This window comes from Lissotriton helveticus, chromosome 2_1 (genome assembly GCF_964261635.1).
Source record: "Lissotriton helveticus chromosome 2_1, aLisHel1.1, whole genome shotgun sequence".
NCBI classification, from domain to species: Eukaryota; Metazoa; Chordata; class Amphibia; order Caudata; family Salamandridae; genus Lissotriton; species Lissotriton helveticus.
In genome coordinates, this window is record NC_136059.1 from 1,206,514,048 (window position 1) to 1,206,533,639 (window position 19,592).

The following is a 19,592-nucleotide window of genomic DNA, read 5'->3' on the forward strand; positions in this document are numbered from 1 at the left end:
GAATGACTTAATTTCTTCGTATTTGTTTTTGTGATTCTTAGTGTTAATGGATGCAATTACCAAAAATGGAAGTGCTACCGGGAATGGCCCTCACTGTCGAAAGCCGCCTAGTGGCTGTGAGCAAACCAAGCAGAGCAGTGAAAAGTCTGACAATGCATCTGCCGCTGGGGAAACTGGGAAGAGCTACATGAAAGAGCAGCTGGACGGAGTCACTAGGTATGTGCTTCTATAGGACTTGGTATCCTCAATCCTTGGTCGTTTAACACAAATGATTAAAAAGGCATTTCACTTTAGTGCACAAAAACCCTTGTGAACAGCTGCATTTATCAACTCCAGAGTATATATTGATACTTAATATGTCACTTAAAATGACAGTGGTACATTAGCATCGCACAGTGTACAACATCACGAGTCAGTTACAGAACATCTACCAAGCATATTACTCAGGAATATAATAACACTTCCAGGGGCATGATTATTGAGCTGACCTGCAGCCATACGTACTTGATCTCCAACCAATGTAACAGTGGACATTTATAATTCTAAAAAATCACAGCAGTCAGCCAGCCAGGAGATAACTTCATATGCGGTGTAATACATCAGCCAAACTAACAAGGTTAAGCAATATTGTTGCCTTCAACTTCTCCAGTTTCCTTCCCAACCAGGTAGTGCTGATAGAGACACTAGATCATTATACAATTCAGATTGCGTATTACAATAGACTATATCTTGGGACCAGTTTGCAACGGTTGACACCGGCCCGCGAGCCCAGCGCGATCCTATGCTTAGCAAGCAGCAAACCCATATCTATTAAACAGCTCATGTCTTTCTGCAATTGCACAGTGTACCCAGTAAGGCCAATAGCCGGTCTAGGGATGATGAAAGGCCCGTGATTTCACTGAATGTTTGGAAGATCTGCTCACAATATATCCCAATAATTGGCCACGACAAAGCAACATGCATGATTTCAGCCGAGCCAGCACTGCAGCGCTCGCAATCTGCAGTGTCCCTCAGGCCGTATCGATGCAACCTCTCCGAAATGTAGTAAACTCTATTAAGAAACTTAAAGTGGATTAGGCGGGGCCTCCCGTTCAGGGAGACATGCTGTGTAACCTTACAACAGAACCGCCTAGTGGCATTGTCTAGAGCTACCCCAAGGTCATTCTGCCACTCCAATCTAGCCTTGGTGAAATGGTTCCACCTGTATTCTTGTGACATGTCAAAAATAATGGAAACTATCTTTCTAGGGAAGGCGGAGCTCAGAAGTAAAGAAAAGGAAGCCAACTCCAGCGGCTCCAGCATGTCCTCGCCAAGTATCTCGCGTAGAGCATGCCTTACCCTGTGGAAATGAAACTGAGTGAGTGGCGTGTAGTCGTGTCCCTCGTTTACAATCTCGGCCCACCCACATGCTCTGCCCTCAGAAAAAAGATCGCCAATCTTCGTGATATTAAGTGTTGCAAGAACATGTACCACTTCCCTTTCTCTGCAAACTGGCAACCAGTGACACCATTTACCGGAGTCAAGGGGGAATACAAGATAGTGCCCGCCTGTCTTCTCAATAGGTTCTGCCATGTGTGTGTTGTAGAATTGACAGAGTCCAGAATACCGGACCACCTCGTGGGGGCATGAAATAACAGTATTGGGAGAGGGGAGGATGCTGCTGCCACCTTTTCGATCTGCAAGTGTTGGAGGCCTAGTCTGTCATGAGTCCAGTGATATGCCTGTGGACTCTGCGCCACTCTGTTATACAATTCTAAATCAGGGGCCTCAAGACCTCCCCCCCCTCTCCCCCCCCCCCCCCCCCCCCCTTAATGGAGATGGGTAATGTGAAAATATCTCATTTGACACATGGATGTTTCCCGGCCCAGGCCAGCCTAACTAATAGAGAACGAATTACTTTGAACATGTGCCCAGGGACCACCATCTGGATGTTTGAAAACAGTAATTAAAATCTAGGAAGAACCACCATTTTCATAAGGCAAATGCGCCCCAATTATGACAAGGGCAGGGAAATCCATTGATCCACATACTCCTCCATCCTAGCAATCGCCTTGCCATAGTTCTCCCTGAGAACCAACTCCCAGTTCATATGGACCTGCACTCCCAGATTGCGCACTGGGTCATTTTGGACCGGGGACAGATTGGACCCCGGATCTCTAACCTATAAAAGTGTATCGTCCGCATAGGCCGTCATGATGAGATTGTATTTAGGGAAACAAATCCCCCTATGCCTGTGGTATTCCCTTCAAGGGCATGCCAGGGGCTCTGCCACCAGGGCGTACAGCAGCGGGTATAACTATAACCTTGCCAGGTACCCCTCGAGATCTCAATAGGGGCTGTGACCATGTCACCAACTCTTACCCTAGCGACAGGGGAATTGTATAGAATTGGCACCAGTGTGAGGAAGACCTCTCCCACCCCCATCCATCTCAGTACAGCATTCATAAAGACCCACTCAACCGAGTCAAAGGCAATTTCTGCGTCAACGACTGCAGCGGCTTTGATCTTTGGCTTGACATCGCCCCAAACATAGTCCTAAGATTATATTACAAATTGCGCTCTGGCACAAACCCAGACTGTTCCGGCCCCACCAGTAGCAGCACTAGCGGGACAAACCGGTTAGCTAAAAAGCTTAGTATCCACGTTCAAAAGTGACAGACGCCTAAAGGACGAACATTCATTTGGGGGCTTACCGGGGTTTAATAATATTACTATTAAGGCTTCTCTCATTGAGGGGGGCATCAACCCATCCTCTCCCATCTCCTCAAAAAGAGTGATCAAATGCGGAATTAGTAGCTCCTTAAACTCTTTATAAAAAGCGATGCAAAACCGACTTGCCCAGGAGCGCTCCCAACTCACATTGCATTAAGCGCAACAAGTACCTCAATAGGCTCGAACGGCTTCATTGGATGCTCCCTGTGCTCATTGGTCAGCCACGGCATCTGTATATGTTCTAAATGCTCTTGAATTGCAGCCCCATCAGTCTCTGCCCTGGATCGATACAAATCAGAGTAATATTGACTGAACCTCTCCACTATCCTTGTTGGGTCACTCATTAGCTCGCTGTCAAACGGCCTGCAGCTTAGTCACAATGCCAGATTTCCTTTCATCACACAGCAGTGCCGCTAGCTCTGAACCTGGCCTCTTACCTACCCCATATGTTTTGGCGACTGCATATTTCCCCATGTGTTTCACCTCGCTATCCACGGTCTCGTGATATTCCTACAATGTTTTTATAGTCATCCGCGACCCGGGTATCAGCACCAGCCAGGACAGCCTGCTCTAGGCCAGCCAATCGTTCCTCAAGAGCTACCAATCGCCTCCTGATTGAATAAAGGACCCTTGAATGTTTAGACATGGCTACCCCCTAATAAAAATGCTGAAAGTCTCCCGCTACGTGGAAAACAGCCGAACGGATCCAATGTTCGTTTCAAAATAGCTCTCTATGGCCTCAGCCAGTTCAGACTTGAAGACATTGTCTAGCAGGGAATATAGAGGGAACCTCCATGTGAAGAGAGCAGGCTTCTTCCGTGGACTCTCGATGTCCAACAGTATTGAGAAGTGATCGGAAAAAGAACAGGGGAGTATCAAGCAGGCGCGTATCTGGGGGAACAGTGATCTAGAAATAAACCAATAGTCAATTCTAGTATGAAGGTCATTCGGGGCTGAGTAATGTGTAAAACCTCCAACTCCTGGAGAGTATGCCCTCCAGACGTCCAGAAGATCTAATTGAGTAGCTGCATCACATATCGCTCTGGCCGCCGGCGAGGGGTGCCGCATAGGGCCCCCGGAGCCATCCAGCGCAAAACACAATTGAGATCACCACCCCATAGTTGCGGCACAGCGGTCTCCACACGAATGCGTTCAAGTAAATCTTGGTAAAACTGCTGGTTGTCATAGTTAGGTCTGTAAATGTTAACTATATGCTAGTCAACTCTCCGCCCATGACACCTCGACAGCACATACCTGCTACTAGGGTCAGCATCATGTGCCTCCAGTGCAATTCCTGATCTTGGGTTGACCCAAGTGAGTACCCCCCTGGCATGTGTAGTGAACCCCGCTGCATGGAAGAGTCAGCGTAGATGCTTGCGCTTGAGAATATTGCTGTCCATGGGCAGATAGGTCTTCTGGAGAAGAGCAACGTCATTCTCGGGCCATGTAAGGTAAGCAACTACTTTGCGTAGTTTTCTGAAATGATTAAGGCCCCTAATATTCCAGGTTAGAAAGCAGAGTCTCCTCCCATGGGTCTGTGTCATCCCGTGCTACAGTTGTCAAATCTGTACAACCTGTACCAGCCATGTGACCCTGGCTCACCCCCGGGAAGCAATGCAATACTAAAGAATGAAAAATGTCCTAGCTTTCGTAACGGAAAGTTTCAATTCTAATAAGGACACAGAGACTAGTTTTAGGCTGTTCTTTCTTCTTTAATTTAACCGGCAGCCATTAAAAAACCAACAGTCAACACCAACAAAGACTTCATTTCCCATGAAGCTTAGAGACAAAACCGTCAAATTCGTATTAGAGTCTTTCATCTAATCAGACGCCTCCTGGTACTATAACTGCCAACAGTCCCTGCTGGACTTCTCTATCTTCATGTGACAAAGCCGACTGCGGAAGATCCTTAATCCTGCTTCCAGGACTCTGCACCTACGGACATAAAAGAGGTCATAATAACTTGCGTGTGAAAAGGCTATTGTGCACAGCATTATAGAAAACACGTGACAGAGTAGAAAAACGCTCTACTTACTTCAGACTCATGTCTGACCAAACCAGGTGGGTCCGGGTTCTTCCGGAGGGCGGGCTAATCCTCGCCTTCGTGTCCTGCATAGAATTTAAACTTTCCGTTATGAAAGCTAGGACATTTTTTATTTTGTCAGGACCCGGAGGCGAGTATTAAGTTATCTACTACTAGGGTCGCAATGGAGGAGACTGGATTAAAGTAAAACCTCTTGAGTGTTTAGTCCAACGACCAGTCTACGGCATTCAAAATGTCCTCCAAGCGAGGTCCAAGCATGAAAACCTTAGATACAATGGCATCTCTTGCTGAGTGTTCTCCTAAAACCTTTGTATCTATGCCAGCCTCCAGCATCACCCAGCAGTCCTATCGTGCAATGGTTGGGGATGAGACCTCCCGAAACTATTTTCTCAAAGCAATTAGGAGTTGCCGTTCTCCATGTGGACGCACATCCGCAATAATGGCCTCATAGGCCTTGATACATCTTACTACACAGAGTTTGGGTGATCTAGGGAAGGCTTGGTAGGAAAATACCCCAGACTGGTATTTGGTACGACGGAAAACGTGGAAGGTGACCCCGTCCGGAGTGAACGATCTCCCAGAAATGTCCAGGGCCCTGACATCCGAGACCGGTCTACAGGTCACCAAGCACAGCAACATGGCCGATAGTTACTTCCGCAACTCATACTTATTGCTAGGCCATCCGGGTAGTAGATGCAAAACATTGTTGACATCCTAGAGGACTGAATATCGTGGCTCTGGAGGGAATGAAAGTCTTATACCACGTAGCAGTTTCTTTATCAGAGGGTGGCCCCGCACCTGGTGATCTGCCATTACGGCATGCCCGGCTTATATTGCAGGCAGGAAGGTATTAATTGTCCTGTATGCCAGGCCCTCTGAAGCTAAATGGGCCAGAAAATTCAGGATGTGGACAAAGTCTACCCTCACTGGATCCAGACCCAGCTGCAGACACCAACCCATCGACGAGACCAGGCTGACCGGTGCCGTTGAACTGTACCATCGTCCCTGGAAAGGAGCTCCTCTGCGTGTCCTGAAAGTCCTGGGACCTTACATCGAGCCCGGTAATCCTTCATGCCATTAAGGTTAGGGAGTTCACTATTAGGGAATGTGGGTTTCCTGCTGGATCACTCAGGAGACGAGGACGCGGGAGTAGACTGATTGGAGAAGCCCAAGAAAGTTAAATCAGAACTGAAAACCATGCTTGCGCTCTCCAGACCGGGGTGATCACCACCAGTTCCGCCTTCTGCCCACGGACCTGATTTGTCAATCGTATTATCATGGCGAAGGGGGGAAAAGGCATAAAGCCTGTTCCGGGGACCAATTATGAAGGAATGAGTCCGTGGCCGTCGCCCCCGGTCCGGTCTCCAGCTGAAGTACCTGGGGAGCTGGCGGTCGAGGTGAGATGCAAATAGGTCAATGGAGAAAGGTCCTCACCGATCCTGAAGGGCTCGGAACAACGGAGGGAACAATTTCCATAGGCTCGAGTCTCGAAGATCTCTTGACTGCCAATCTGCCACCTGGTTGACTACTCCTGGGAAATGCTCCGCTATCACCGTAACCTGATGGGACAAGCAATACTCCCAGAGGTCCTTGACCAGGTCTGCCAGAGCCTTGAAGTGAGTCCCACCCAGGTGGTTTATGTAGCGAACAGCTGCCACGTTGTCCATCTTTAGAAGGATGGAGTAATGAGCCCTCTGCCTGGTCCAGCAACGGACCGCGAAGGAGCCCGCCATGACCTCTAGGCAGTTGATGTTGAGTGATCGCTCTGCAGCGGACCAACCTCCTCCTGTGGTGAACTCCCCAAAACTTGCTCCCCATCCTGGACTGCTGGCGTCCGGCTCGATCACTAGGTCCGGAAGGGAATCAAAGATGGCCCGACCGTTCCATGCGGGACAGCCACCGCTGGAGCTCCTCCTTCGCCTCCTCGGACAAAGGTACCCGCTGGGCATAGGACAAACCTCAGCGCAGATTTATTTTCTTTATAGTTTTATATAGCGTGAACTTGACCCGAATCGGGTATCGGAGCGCTTTTCATAGCACCCGTTGTATTACATGAAGATACATTCATTTTTGTTAGGCACAGGGAGATTCAGTGATTTGCCCAGAATCACAGGATGTTCAGCGTCAATGCTGAGACTCAAACCCAGTGCCCCAGATTCAAGGTCGACCACTCTAGCCGTTAGGCCAACTCCTCTCCCCAGATGAGATGATTTGAGTCTCTGAAGGCCCCGAAAGTGAAGCGGACCCGGAAAGATGACCCGGATTGAGGATGACAGCCCAGCCGCCCTGGCAATGCTTCGCCTAGTGTCCTGCGGCTTCCGTAGAATCTGTCGTATCTCGTGCCGAATTTTTGCCATCTTCCTGGAAGGGAACCTTAACATCGCCTCCATGTAATTGATCACAAACCCTAGGAAGTTGACAGAGCGAGAGGGAAGGAGACAGGACTTTGCCTGGCTGATCACGAATCACAGTGACTGAAGGAGAAGCACTGCTGACTGGAGCTGTTGCGACAAAATTCGCGGACACTGACGCATGAACAGCATGTCGGCCAGATAAACGAATATCCTGACGCCCTGCGACCTCAATTTCTCCACTACCGGATGCAAGACCTGGGTGAAGCACTGCAGCGCCGATGACCGGCCAAAGGGCAGGGAAGTGAAGTGAATTTCAAAGTTTGGCCCTGCCACCGATACTGGTGGAAACAACGCTGAGGAGGAAAGATGGGCCATTAGGTAAGCGTCCTTGAGGTTCAAGGGGGCCATGCAGTTGTTGGGACGCAACAGATCCCAGAAAAGGTGAATACCCTCCTTCTTGAAGTGGCAGTAAACCTTCCACTCGTTGAACTCTCGGAGGTTTATCACTGGACGCTGGCCCCATCTTGTTTTTTTACCAGGTAAAGATTGCTTAAGAAGGCCCTTGGGTGGGGAAAGACGTGGCAGATTGCCATTTGTCCAGGAGTTCCTGAACCTCCTGTTGGATCAGCACCGCCGCTCTGCTGGAAAAGCCGATTGGCGTTGGGTAAAGCTGGACCGGGGAGCCATAAAACTCTATGTGGAAGCCCTGCACCATTTGGAGTACCCAAACGTCTGTCGTGAGAGCCCAGCAATTGTCTAGAAAGTGAGCTAGTCTGTCACCCAAGCAATGACATGAGACAATAGAAGAACTCACCCTGAATGGGGGTAGCGCCTCCGCCGAACGCTCCGCTGCATTGGCCCCTGTGGCGAGATCGACCCCTGGTGGGATAGAAACCACTGAAGCGCGAGGAGTACTGGTACTGTCCTCCCTGTGATTATTGTCATCTGCCAGAGGCTGTCTGTGAGGAGTCAGAAAAGGGGGTGGTGATGAACAGAGTGTCTGAATTAAGCAGACCACTCTTACCCAGTCCAAAGATCAGGGCTTGATCCATCACCGTTATTTAGCTCACTGCCCCATCCCAGCTCAGAACCTGGCTATATGCAAATTAGTCTGTCCTGGCCCAGTGCATCATGGGAACAGGGCAGACCAAACTACCAAGCCAATTCTTCACCAGAAAGGAGACAAGCTACCGGGGACCGGTTTCTGGCATTTCAGCCTCGTCGGCCCGGCTTGCTTGAATCCTGATGGAGCAGTGAGCAAGGGACTCATGTCTGAGTATACCCTGCCACACCTATAGTGGCCAAAAACGATTCAGAAAAGGGGGTGGTGATGAACAGCTAAAAAACGGTGATGGATCAAGCCCTGATCTTTTGACTGGGTAGGAGTGTTCTGCTTAATTCAGATACTCTGTCCATCACCACCCCCTTTATGAATCGTTTTGGCCACCACAAGTGTGGAAGGGTATGCTCAGATGTGAGTCCCTTGCTCACTGCACCATCAGGATTCAAGCAAGCCGGGCCGAAGACGGCTGTAATGCCAGAAACCGGTCCCCGGAAGCTTGTTTCCTTTCCAGTAAAGAATTGGCTTGGTAGTTTGGTCTGCCCTGTTCCCATGATGCACTGGGCCAGGGTCAGACTAATTTGCATGTAGCCAGGTTCTGAGCTGGGATGGTGCAGTGAGCTAAAAAACGGTGATGGATCAAGCCCTGATCTTTTGACTGGGTAGGAGTGTTCTGCTTAATTCAGATACTCTGTCCATCACCACCCCCTTTATGAATCGTCTGTGAGGAGTGGCCAGCCGAGCGCCCTCTACCACGGCTGGCCCCTCCGAAAACCGATGCATTGAAAAGTGGATTGTCCTTTGTCTAAGGAGTTGAATTTAGAGACAAATTTACTCAGCTCCTTCATAAACTGGTCCCCAAAGAGGCAGCCCTGAGTCACTTGGCTTGCCTCTGAGGTGGCCAGTTCGCTGAGCTTAGGGTCCAGTTTGATGAGAAGAGACCTGCGCCTCTCCGTGGAGTGGGGTGCAGTTTGCGTTCCCTAAGAAAATGATAACTCTTTGGACTCAACTAGAGAGGACATCTGGCGGGATTAAGGCCCCGACGCCTTTTCATTTTTCGCCATGTTAAAGATCTTGACCAAGGGCCCTGTGACGTTTAACAGTTTGTCCTGGCATGCACGTCAGGACCTGCTGATGCCCTTCTTTGGATCCTTAATTTATTTAGTAAGGAAGGTCTCCATCTTTGCGTCGATCTCAAGGGTCACGGCCTCCTTGCCATCAAGAGATGGGCGAGGGAATTCTGCCCTAAGGCGGGAGCAGACCTCCTGATCTAAGGGTTTCCACAACCAACACATACTTGGCCAGCTTCTCGCAAGGTACCCACTCTGAAGAACAGGGGTGTAGGAGATGCTGCGGATCCAGGAGATTTGACTGGGTGCCGCCCTGTGGTTCGGAGGCCTGGGGCGGGTCCAGGGGTAGAGTTTGGGAGGGGCGCCAGGATCTGAATCCCCATCAGAGCCGACCTGGGAATCGTCGGAGGGCTGCGGGGAGGCCGCTGTGCCCTGACCCTGTTGGCGTAGTAGGCTTATCATCCAGGGGATAATCATCAATAGTCATAATCTATGAATAATCCCCGCCCATGTGCGGGATCCCGGAGCATATAGAAAATACATATAAATATATAAATATATATATATATATATATATATATATATATATATATATATATATATATATATATATATATATATATATATTATCCACCAAACGCCTTTGCGCATCAGGAAGGTCTCACCACGGCATCCCCCGGCCACCTGGCTTTACACTGCTCCCGAACAACCTCTCAAGACTTTCCTCAGTATTTGAAAGAGTCCGACGCGTTTCGGGGCCAGAACGCCCCTTCATCATGGACAAAAGACAGAGGCATCTTGTTTCTCACCTTCAAGATTCAAACACACATTTATTTGAATTCGTCCGCCCTAAGTGGGTGTGGCTCACGTGATGATATCGCCAGGATTGCTGGTAATTGTAGTCCAAAAGGTGAGTCTATTTCAATTTCCCTTAAGTAGGTTTAGATGTCTCTGTGCACATTAGTCTGTATTCAGTCCTTTAGTAGGAAATGAGGAAGAGTCTTCGAGGTTGTAACATCACTGGAATGTCGCGCTGGTATGCTGGAGGCTGTATTCCTGCAACAGTCTTTTCACGCGCTGTATTTCTTGGCGCTTGATAAAGCGGAGCTCCTTCCCACGGTCCAGGCAGACCGTTGCAATATTTTATCCACCAAACGCCTTTGCGCATCAGGAAGGTCTCACCACGGCATCCCCCGGCCACCTGGCTTTACACTGCTCCCGAACAACCTCTCAAGACTTTCCTCAGTATTTGAAAGAGTCCGACGCGTTTCGGGGCCAGAACGCCCCTTCATCATGGACAAAAGACAGAGGCATCTTGTTTCTCACCTTCAAGATTCAAACACACATTTATTTGAATTCGTCCGCCCTAAGTGGGTGTGGCTCACGTGATGATATCGCCAGGATTGCTGGTAATTGTAGTCCAAAAGGTGAGTCTATTTCAATTTCCCTTAAGTAGGTTTAGATGTCTCTGTGCACATTGCAACGGTCTGCCTGGACCGTGGGAAGGAGCTCCGCTTTATCAAGCGCCAAGAAATACAGCGCGTGAAAAGACTGTTGCAGGAATACAGCCTCCAGCATACCAGCGCGACATTCCAGTGATGTTACAACCTCGAAGACTCTTCCTCATTTCCTACTAAAGGACTGAATACAGACTAATGTGCACAGAGACATCGAAACCTACTTAAGGGAAATTGAAATAGACTCACCTTTTGGACTACAATTACCAGCAATCCTGGCGATATCATCACGTGAGCCACACCCACTTAGGGCGGACGAATTCAAATAAATGTGTGTTTGAATCTTGAAGGTGAGAAACAAGATGCCTCTGTCTTTTGTCCATGATGAAGGGGCGTTCTGGCCCCGAAACGCGTCGGACTCTTTCAAATACTGAGGAAAGTCTTGAGAGGTTGTTCGGGAGCAGTGTAAAGCCAGGTGGCCGGGGGATGCCGTGGTGAGACCTTCCTGATGCGCAAAGGCGTTTGGTGGATAATATATATATATATATATATATATATATATATATATATATATATATATATATATATATATATATATATATATATATATATATATATATAAACCTATATTTGCAGCCTAAAACATTTCCCAATTGGCAAATCTGCCGCAAAATTACATGAATTAGCATACATACAGTAGTTCTCTCCCAACCCCTAAGGAAGCAAGAGAGCAGTAAACATTTGCATACAACGATGCTTTATTGCCATAGGAAAACCTGTAATTGCAGGCATTTGCCAGTAGGCTGCAGTAGAGTATAAAGAAACAAAGAAAAACTGACACCTTGCCTTTAAGGCATTCGAGTAGGGGTACCGTGCCTTTAAGACCTGAAGGCGACCCCCTGATCCCATGATGCACCACAGGTGGCAGTTGGGTCAGTTCTTTTTTCCGGCTCCTTCTGTGAGGATCCTGGAGCTTGAGCTCTTCAGTTTTTGACTGAAATTGTTAATTTGAGTGATGTTTCTCGGAAAATTCGACATCTTCTGGGGGTTTAAGGCTTCTGCTTTGTTTTTTTGTGGTGTTCCACAAAACATTTTCTGTCAGAATGCCTGCTTTATTCCGAAGTGTCCTTCTTGTGACAAGAAGATGGGTCTGGCTGACCCACACTCAGTGTGTATCGTGTGCCTTCCATCTGCACACGACCCTGACCAGTGCCATCACTGTCAGAAGTTCTCTAGGCTGACTCTTCGCGACAGAGAACGCATTAGACTTCATGACCTCTTGGAGAAAGACAAATGTCATCAGGTGGGTGGCCATGGAGGCCCCAGAACGTCTTCTACAAGCAAGCATGCTCAAAAACGGCGACCTTCCGCATCTCCTACCTCCAGAAAAAGGAAGGAAGGAAGAAGATCTCCATCGACGTCGAAGAGGCCCAGACACTCTTCTGGATCACCATCGCGACGTCAAAAGTCTCAGTCGCAGCCAAGTAAGTCGACGTCGAGACGCCACACTTCAGGCTCAAAGTCTGTGGCTGCTGACGTCTCCATCGACGTCGAGGCTTCCGTCGACATCGAGACACTCTCCGCCGCCCTCGAAGGGGTCAGCGGCGAGAGTTATGACGGCTTCCAGATTGCCGCCGGCTGGCGTGCCGCCGTCGAGAGGGTCGTCGAGATCCCACCATTCGATGTCGAGGAGGTCGACAGCTAGGTGACGTCAAGAGGAGTCGCCGTCGACACGTCGTCTAAGAAGGCCGCCGTCGACACGTCGTCGAAGAAGGCCGCCGTCGACACCTCGTCGAAGAAGGTCGACGTCGACACGTCGTCGAAGAAGGTCGACGTCGACACGTCGTCGAAGAAGGTCTACGTCGAAGGTCGTCATCGACAGGACGCTATGGAGGTTCGCCTTATACTCCACGTCGAGAAAGGTCGAGGTCACCAACTCGACGCCGAAGATCGCAGTCGAGATCGCCAAGACGTGAACAATAGACGTCGAGAGCGTCAAGACCTCGTTCGACGCCATTGGTCACACAAACATCTTCGATGTCGAAGCTTTCACCATCGAGGTAACCGGACACGGTCATTGTGGAGTCCCCTGGCTCCAGGTCATCAGGGGACAGATCTTCATCTCCTGAGTTGAACATCGTGAAGATCTCTCCAGAAGCGTCCCCCAGATCTGCGGACAGATCACGCAGTGTGTCATCTCACCGCCCTCAGGGAGCTGTTTCAGGCGGTCGCAGTAGTCCGGGCTCGGATTACTCCTGCACGTTCTCTCCGTCTGCTCAGAGGACAAGCACTCCGGTCAGGCCGGCTAAGTCTCCTCCACGGAAGCCACGACCTCCACCCATTAAGATCTCCTATCAGATCACACTCTCCGGTACGGCCCAGAACACCTGCCAAGCCGAGACCTTCCCCAGACCAAGACATCGGTCTAGATCCAGGGGTCGGCACAGCCATCATCGTGACAGGTCTCATCACAGAGGACGCACTAGATCTCCAACTTGGTCCTCTTCCACGAGGTCGACGGTCCGGGACTATTCTCCGACCTTCTCCTCCACTCCTCCTTCAAGAGTCTCACCTATTGATGACATTGCAACCTTCACAGATGTGCTGGGCAGGGGAGCAAAGAAGCTGAACATCTCCTTGCATGCTCCTGTGGTCCCTACCTCTATAATTTTCGACACACTTCATCACCGGACAGCGCCTAGATCTCTGCTGCCTCTGGTGCCTGGCTTCCTTGAACCTGCAATGGCTACCTTCCTCAGGCCTGCAGTGGTAGGTTCTGTTCCATCAAGGCTTGCCAAGAAGTACAAGGCGCCCGCAGAGGATCCCTTGTTCCTAAGATCGGATCCTCCGGCTGACTCAGTTATCGTGGTGGCCGCCATGAAGTCTCATTCAGCCTCTACCTCATCTTCGGTACCCCCAGAGAAGGACAGCAAACTCATGGATTCGTTTGGCAGGAAGGTATGCAGCACCTCTGCTTCATATATGAAGGTGGCAGTGCTTCTGCTCTACTTGGGAGGTACGATAGGTCCCTCTGGGACTCCCTCACTCGCTTCACAGAGAAGCTTCCAAAAGAAGACCGTCAGGATTTTGTTGAAATCCTACAGGAGGGAGGACTTGTAAGCAACCAGGTCATTAGTGCCGCGGCAGATGCCTCTGACCTCGCGGCCCATGGCTACTCCCATGGAATCTGTTCACGACGTTCGGCGTGGCTCCGCCTCACGCGCCTCAAACCGGATGCTCAAAAGGAAATCTTGAACCTCCCCTTTAATGGCTCTTCTCTCTTTGGTTCACACGCTGACGATGAAATGACCAAAATGAAATCTGAAATGGACACTGTGAAGGCTGTGGGTTTGGAGAAGCGTAAGGAATTTAGAAAGCGCTTTCATCAGGGGGATAAGCGACCTAACCAGCAGAGGGTTCAAACCCCTTAATGGTCTTCCCATACTCAACAAAAGACCCAATTTCAGCAAAGACGTCCTGGCAGAGGCAGAGGCAACAATAACAAGCAGCAATCTACCTCCAAACAGCCTCCAAAGACCTGAGCTGTTGCTTCCTCCACAGCTGTTCGCCACTCCGGTGGGAGGGAGTGTTTCTCATCATGTGGAAGAATGGAGATCCATAACCAAGATGGGTGCTGAATATTGTGCAGCCTGGTTACTTGCTGAGGTTCAAGTCCCCTCCTCCGCAAGTTTTTCCTCAAGTAAAGCTCCTTCCCCGTTTCCACAGTCAGCTGCTGCAGGATGAAGTCTCTGCCCTCCACAAAAAGAAGGCTATAGAGGAGGTCCCTGCCATGCAGAGGAATCAAGGAGTCTACTCCTGTTATTTTCTTGTCCAAAAAAGAGGAGTAGTCAAAGAACACAGGCCCATTCTCGACCTACGACTGCTAAACAGAATCAACCGGAAAGAAAAATTCTGCATGCTTGCTCTGCATCAGGTCTTTACCCCTCTCCATCAGGGGGACTGGATGTGTGCCATCGACATGCAGGACGCTTACTTTCACATACCTGTCTCAGTGAGGCACCGAAAGTTTCTCAGGTTTCAGATCGGGCGCCAGCACTACCAGTATTGAGTGCTTCCGTTTGGCCACAAATCCACGCCACGGACATTCTCAAAGTGCATGGCGGTGGTGGCTGTTTTTCTCCGCAGGCAGAAGATCTTCGTCTATCCTTATCTAGACGATTGGCTGCTGAAAAGCTCCACTCCGGCTCTGCTTCAAGACCATCTTTCGTTCTGTCTCAACCTGATGAACTCATTGGGGTTGCAGGTCAACTTCAAGAAATCAGTACTCAATCCTTCCCAACAGATTTATTACCTGGGCGCTTCCCTGGACTCCGTTCAAGCAAACGTTTGTCCTTTGGAGGAGAGATTGTCATCCATGCTTCTGAAGTGTCATCTTCTACTGGACAATCACAGTCCCACATCCAGGCAAGTGTCCTCTCTCCTGGGATCACTGGCCTTGTGCATCTACATCGTGCCCAATGCACTCCTTCACATGAGGCCTCTGCAGCAGGCTCTCAAGGACCATTGGTCTCAGACTTCAGGTCACTGGGAGGACCATGTCTCTCTTCCACAAGGTGCCAAGGACTCAATCAAATGGTGGATGAAACGCTCCAACCTTCTCCGGGGAGTTCCATTCCATCGCCCTCCTCCATCAGTCAGTGACCACGGATGCCTCTCTTGAAGGCTGGGGGCTCATATGGACCAGCTTCAGGTTCAAGGCCTCTGGTCCGAAGTAGAGCGAGGATACCACTTCAACTTCCTTGAGCTTCGAGCCGTTCATCTGACGCACAAATCTCTTTACTCGTCTCTGCGCACCAACTACATCCAAGTTCAGACGGACAACACGACAACTATGTTCTATCTGAACAAGCAGGGAGGCACCAGGTCAAGAGTACTATCCCTGGAAGCGCAAACCATCTGGCACTGGCTCCTGGCAAGAGGTCTATCCATCGTGGCAGTTCATCTACCAGGAATACAAAATGTCCAAGCGGACTGCCTCCGCAGAGCCTTCGTAGAAGCGCACGATTTGGTGCTCAACGAAGAAGTTGCACAGGAGATTTTTCATCTATGGGGCGTACCAGACATAGACTTGTTCGCAGACGCCGCAAATGCAAAATGCCCCGTCTTCGCGTCCACGTTCCCCCAACAGGGATCACGGGGGAATGCACTTTTGATCAGCTGGTCGCAGACATTGCTGTACGCTTTTCCTCCCCTGCCTCTGATCCCGGCGGTGATTCAAAATTCTACAGGACCAACACCAGGATGATCCTGATAGCGCCGGAGTGGCCACGCCAGTGGTGGTACCCGGATCTTCTCCAGCTGTCGGAAGTCCTGCACCGGCGACTTCCTTGCATCCAGACTTGTTGACCAAGGACCAGGGGAAGGGGTTTCATTCCAACTACATGGCGGTCTGTGCATACCTTTACCCGCCATTATTGCCTAGACTCGGATACACTGGCCGATGCCCAAGTGTGACAGGCCTCTTTAAGGAATTTATTTGCATAAGTTGTATGTGAAATGTACAATTTTTCAATGTCTCTATGTATACTTTTTTGCTCGTCCGCGACATTTTGGGTATGAGCTTGCTAATCTATTAATAGATTATGACTATTGATGAGTATCCCCTGGATGAGAAGGATTAGTTACTTACCTGTAATCCTAGTTCTCATCCAGGGTTATACTCCTCAAAGTCATAAGCTCCCACCCACCTCCCCGGACGAGCATGTTCATAAAGTTATGAGATGTGACTGTGGATCTAATCAGGTGTTATTCACCTCCAAAAAGAACTGACCCAACTGCCACCTGTGGTGCTTCATGGGAGCAGGGGGGTCTCTTTCCGGTCTTAAAGGCACGGTACCCCTACTCTAATGCCTTAAAGGCAAGGTGTCAGTTTTTCTTTGTTTCTTTATACTCTACTGCAGCCTACTGGCAAATGTCTGCAATTATAGGTTTTCCTATGGCAATAAAGCATTGTTGTATGCAAATGTTTAATGCTCTCTTGCTTCCTTAGGGGTTGAGAGAGTACTACTGTGTGTATGCTAATTCATGTAATTTTGCGGCATATTTGCCAGTTGGGAAATGTTTTAGGCTGCAAATATGTTTTCACATATATATATATATATATATACATATATATTTATGTGTATTTTCTATATGCTCCGGGATCCCGCACATGGGCGGGGATTATTCATAGATTATGACTTCGATGAGTATACCCCTGGATGAGAACTAGCATTACATGAAAGTAACTAATCCTTTTTGGTGTCAAAGAACTTCTTTTTTAGCCTATCGAACGCATCCAAGTCTACCCCGTCATTGTGTGGGTGTTTGCGCTGTTTCTCAGAGGGGATGCGGAGGCCAGCTCTGGAGGTTTAGGGGCCATTGTGCAACAGTCCGTCCATCAATTGTTGTTTTTGCATTTGTCACCCCGAGTGGGACGGGGTATGCTCAGACATGAGTCCCGTGCTCTCCATGCCACTGGAATCAAGCCATCCTGGTTGATGAAGGCTGATAGCCAGAAACCGGTCCTAGGATGCTTGATTCCGGTCCAGGGAAGACCTGTCTTGGCAGTTCGGGCTGGACTGTTCCCATGCGGCACAGGGTCAAGACTGATTTGCATATGGCCATGTCTGAACTGGGGTGGCTTGGTGAGCAAAATAACGATTGATTCAACCCAGATCTGTGAATAGGGGGTGAATGTTTTGCCATTGTGCAACATTCGGTCCATCATCTTGTGTGTTTAGACTAGAGGCAGGTGGCAGGTAAGTGGGCAAGTAGTGTGGTGGCCACCCACCAGGTGAGAGGGCATGTAAGGTTGGGACAGGGCCCATGAATAAAGTCCCTAAAGAGGGAGGCTAACCTATGCGAGGTTCTGGAATGGCCTGCTTGAAGTACAGGCTGGACCGTCTGGCTGTCGGCAGCAGTCGCCGCACACCCCGCTGGCAATCAACCCATTCATTGTGGCCGCATAGGAGCAACAGAGCGCTCCTGTGGCCGCGTAGGAGGAGCGGAGTCTCTGATTAACCACAACTTAAGCCATACAAAGACTGAGCCATACAATATATTAAATACAATAAACAAATAACTTATGCTGACAAAACCAATCTCAAGCAGCAGTACTGAGGGAAAGTGCACTTAACGGAGCAGGCTGCCAGAAGAAAGAGAAAGTCCAGCAGGGATTTTTTGGCAGTTATTGTACCAGTTATTGTACCAGAAGGTTCCTGATTGGATGACCGACTGTAACGCAAACTTGATGGTTTTGCCTCTAAGCTTCTAAGCTTCATGGGAAATGAAGTCTTTGTTGGTGTTGACTGTTGATTGTTTAATGTCTGCTGGTTAAATTAAAGAAGAAAGAACAGTCTAATTCTCACCTCCGGGTCCTGACATAGAATCATGTTTGTACTGTGTGCACATTGCAAAAAACACAATGACAATACATCGCCCCTCACACGTTATGCGAACCCCAACTTGACATAGTGGATACATCACCCCCCCACTAACCAGTTTTACTCTAACAAAAGCTGCAGCATCAAAACAACAATTCCGGCTTATCGCCATACAGTGGGTAACACGTAGTGGCAAATGTTATCAACAATACACTTAAATACCCACAAGCACAGAAATAAAACATAGCCATCTGTTCACAATGTATACATCCGGAGAAGGACAGCTAAATGGACCCAAAGAGAGATACGTTAGTCAATTATTCACCATCAGAAGGGCCTCCCTCCAAGGTCGAAGCAAGCCCACAGAGACTAATGATGAAGAGAATGTCAGTTTGTCTCAACGCCGCTGACCGCAACAGGAACAATCATTGCAAGTGTATCCCAGCTGGACTCAGGCACCCAGCGACTCCAGCCCACCTTAGGAGCACCACGGCCAGCGAACCATTTACAGCATACCTATAGGGTCAAGCGAGAGAAGTCCAGTTTACGAGCATATCTGTCTTGCTCCTCCAAGTCTCCGCCAGAAGCCTCGGCCTGCTCCTCCGTTGCCTGTTTCTGCACGTCAGATTTGCTGTATTCTTTGAGGGCCTTCTGTAGGGACTTGGGGTCAGTGTATATTCTTGATTTGCTGTTCATCATGACCCTAAGTCTGTCCGGGTATAGCATTGCATACTCCAGGCTATGCTCCCTTAGCCGACGCATCAAGGGTGCAAACTGCCTTCTCACCTCCTGCACCTTCACGGTAAAATCTGGAAAGAGCGAAGAACCCTCAAACTTTAAATTACGTAGCTCCCTTGTGTGCCTCAGGGCAGCATCCCTTCTCTATAGTTTAACAACTTAGTGATCACTGGGCTTGGAGGAGCACCAGGAGGGGTTCTGGGGCCCAGGGAGCGATGTGCGCACTCCACGACAAACATACCAGACACTGTGTTCCGACCCAAAAGACTGCTCAACAAACTCTTTCCATATTGCCCATGGCAGTGGATTCCGGGAGGTCCGTGATACGTATGTTGCAGCGCCACGATCTGGCCTCCAAATCCTACTCCTTGTCCTGCATGACTTTGAGAAGTTTCCCCATCTGCTTCTGAGCATTGTCCGTCTCCGTTTGGTCATCCTCTACTTCAGACAGCCGCATCTCCGCCATGTCCAGGCTCTCAGGGTGCTTGTCAATACGCTCAGACATGCTGTCCATCCACTAGGCCAGGGAGACCATCTTCCCATCAATGTTGGACAAGCTCTTCCGCATGGCCATCAGTATTTAGCGAATGTCTCCTTCATAATCCTCAGCAGTGTCCTTCTGCCCGGCAGGGGCCATGTCAGCACCTCCCTCACTTAGCCTTGATTTCTGCTGCTCAAACTGCAGCTTAGATTGGGATTTGTCCACCTTGCTCATATTCTCGTATGGTCTAGACTACTCAGCAAGGACTACAGGCTCCCCCGCTGTGCGATG

The 19,592-nt window shown here is 49.4% G+C and overlaps 1 protein-coding gene across 1 annotated transcript in view; it reads left to right on the forward strand.

Moving 5' to 3' along the window:
* DNAJB14 (DnaJ heat shock protein family (Hsp40) member B14) overlaps nucleotides 1–19,592 on the forward strand; it is a 262,057-nt gene that overhangs the window by 148,903 nt on the left and 93,562 nt on the right. Inside the window, exon 2 of the mRNA XM_078676085.1 lies at nucleotides 42–216. Within this exon, the coding sequence (XP_078532211.1) occupies nucleotides 42–216 (175 nt within the window). The remainder of the gene's footprint in view (nucleotides 1–41; nucleotides 217–19,592) is intronic.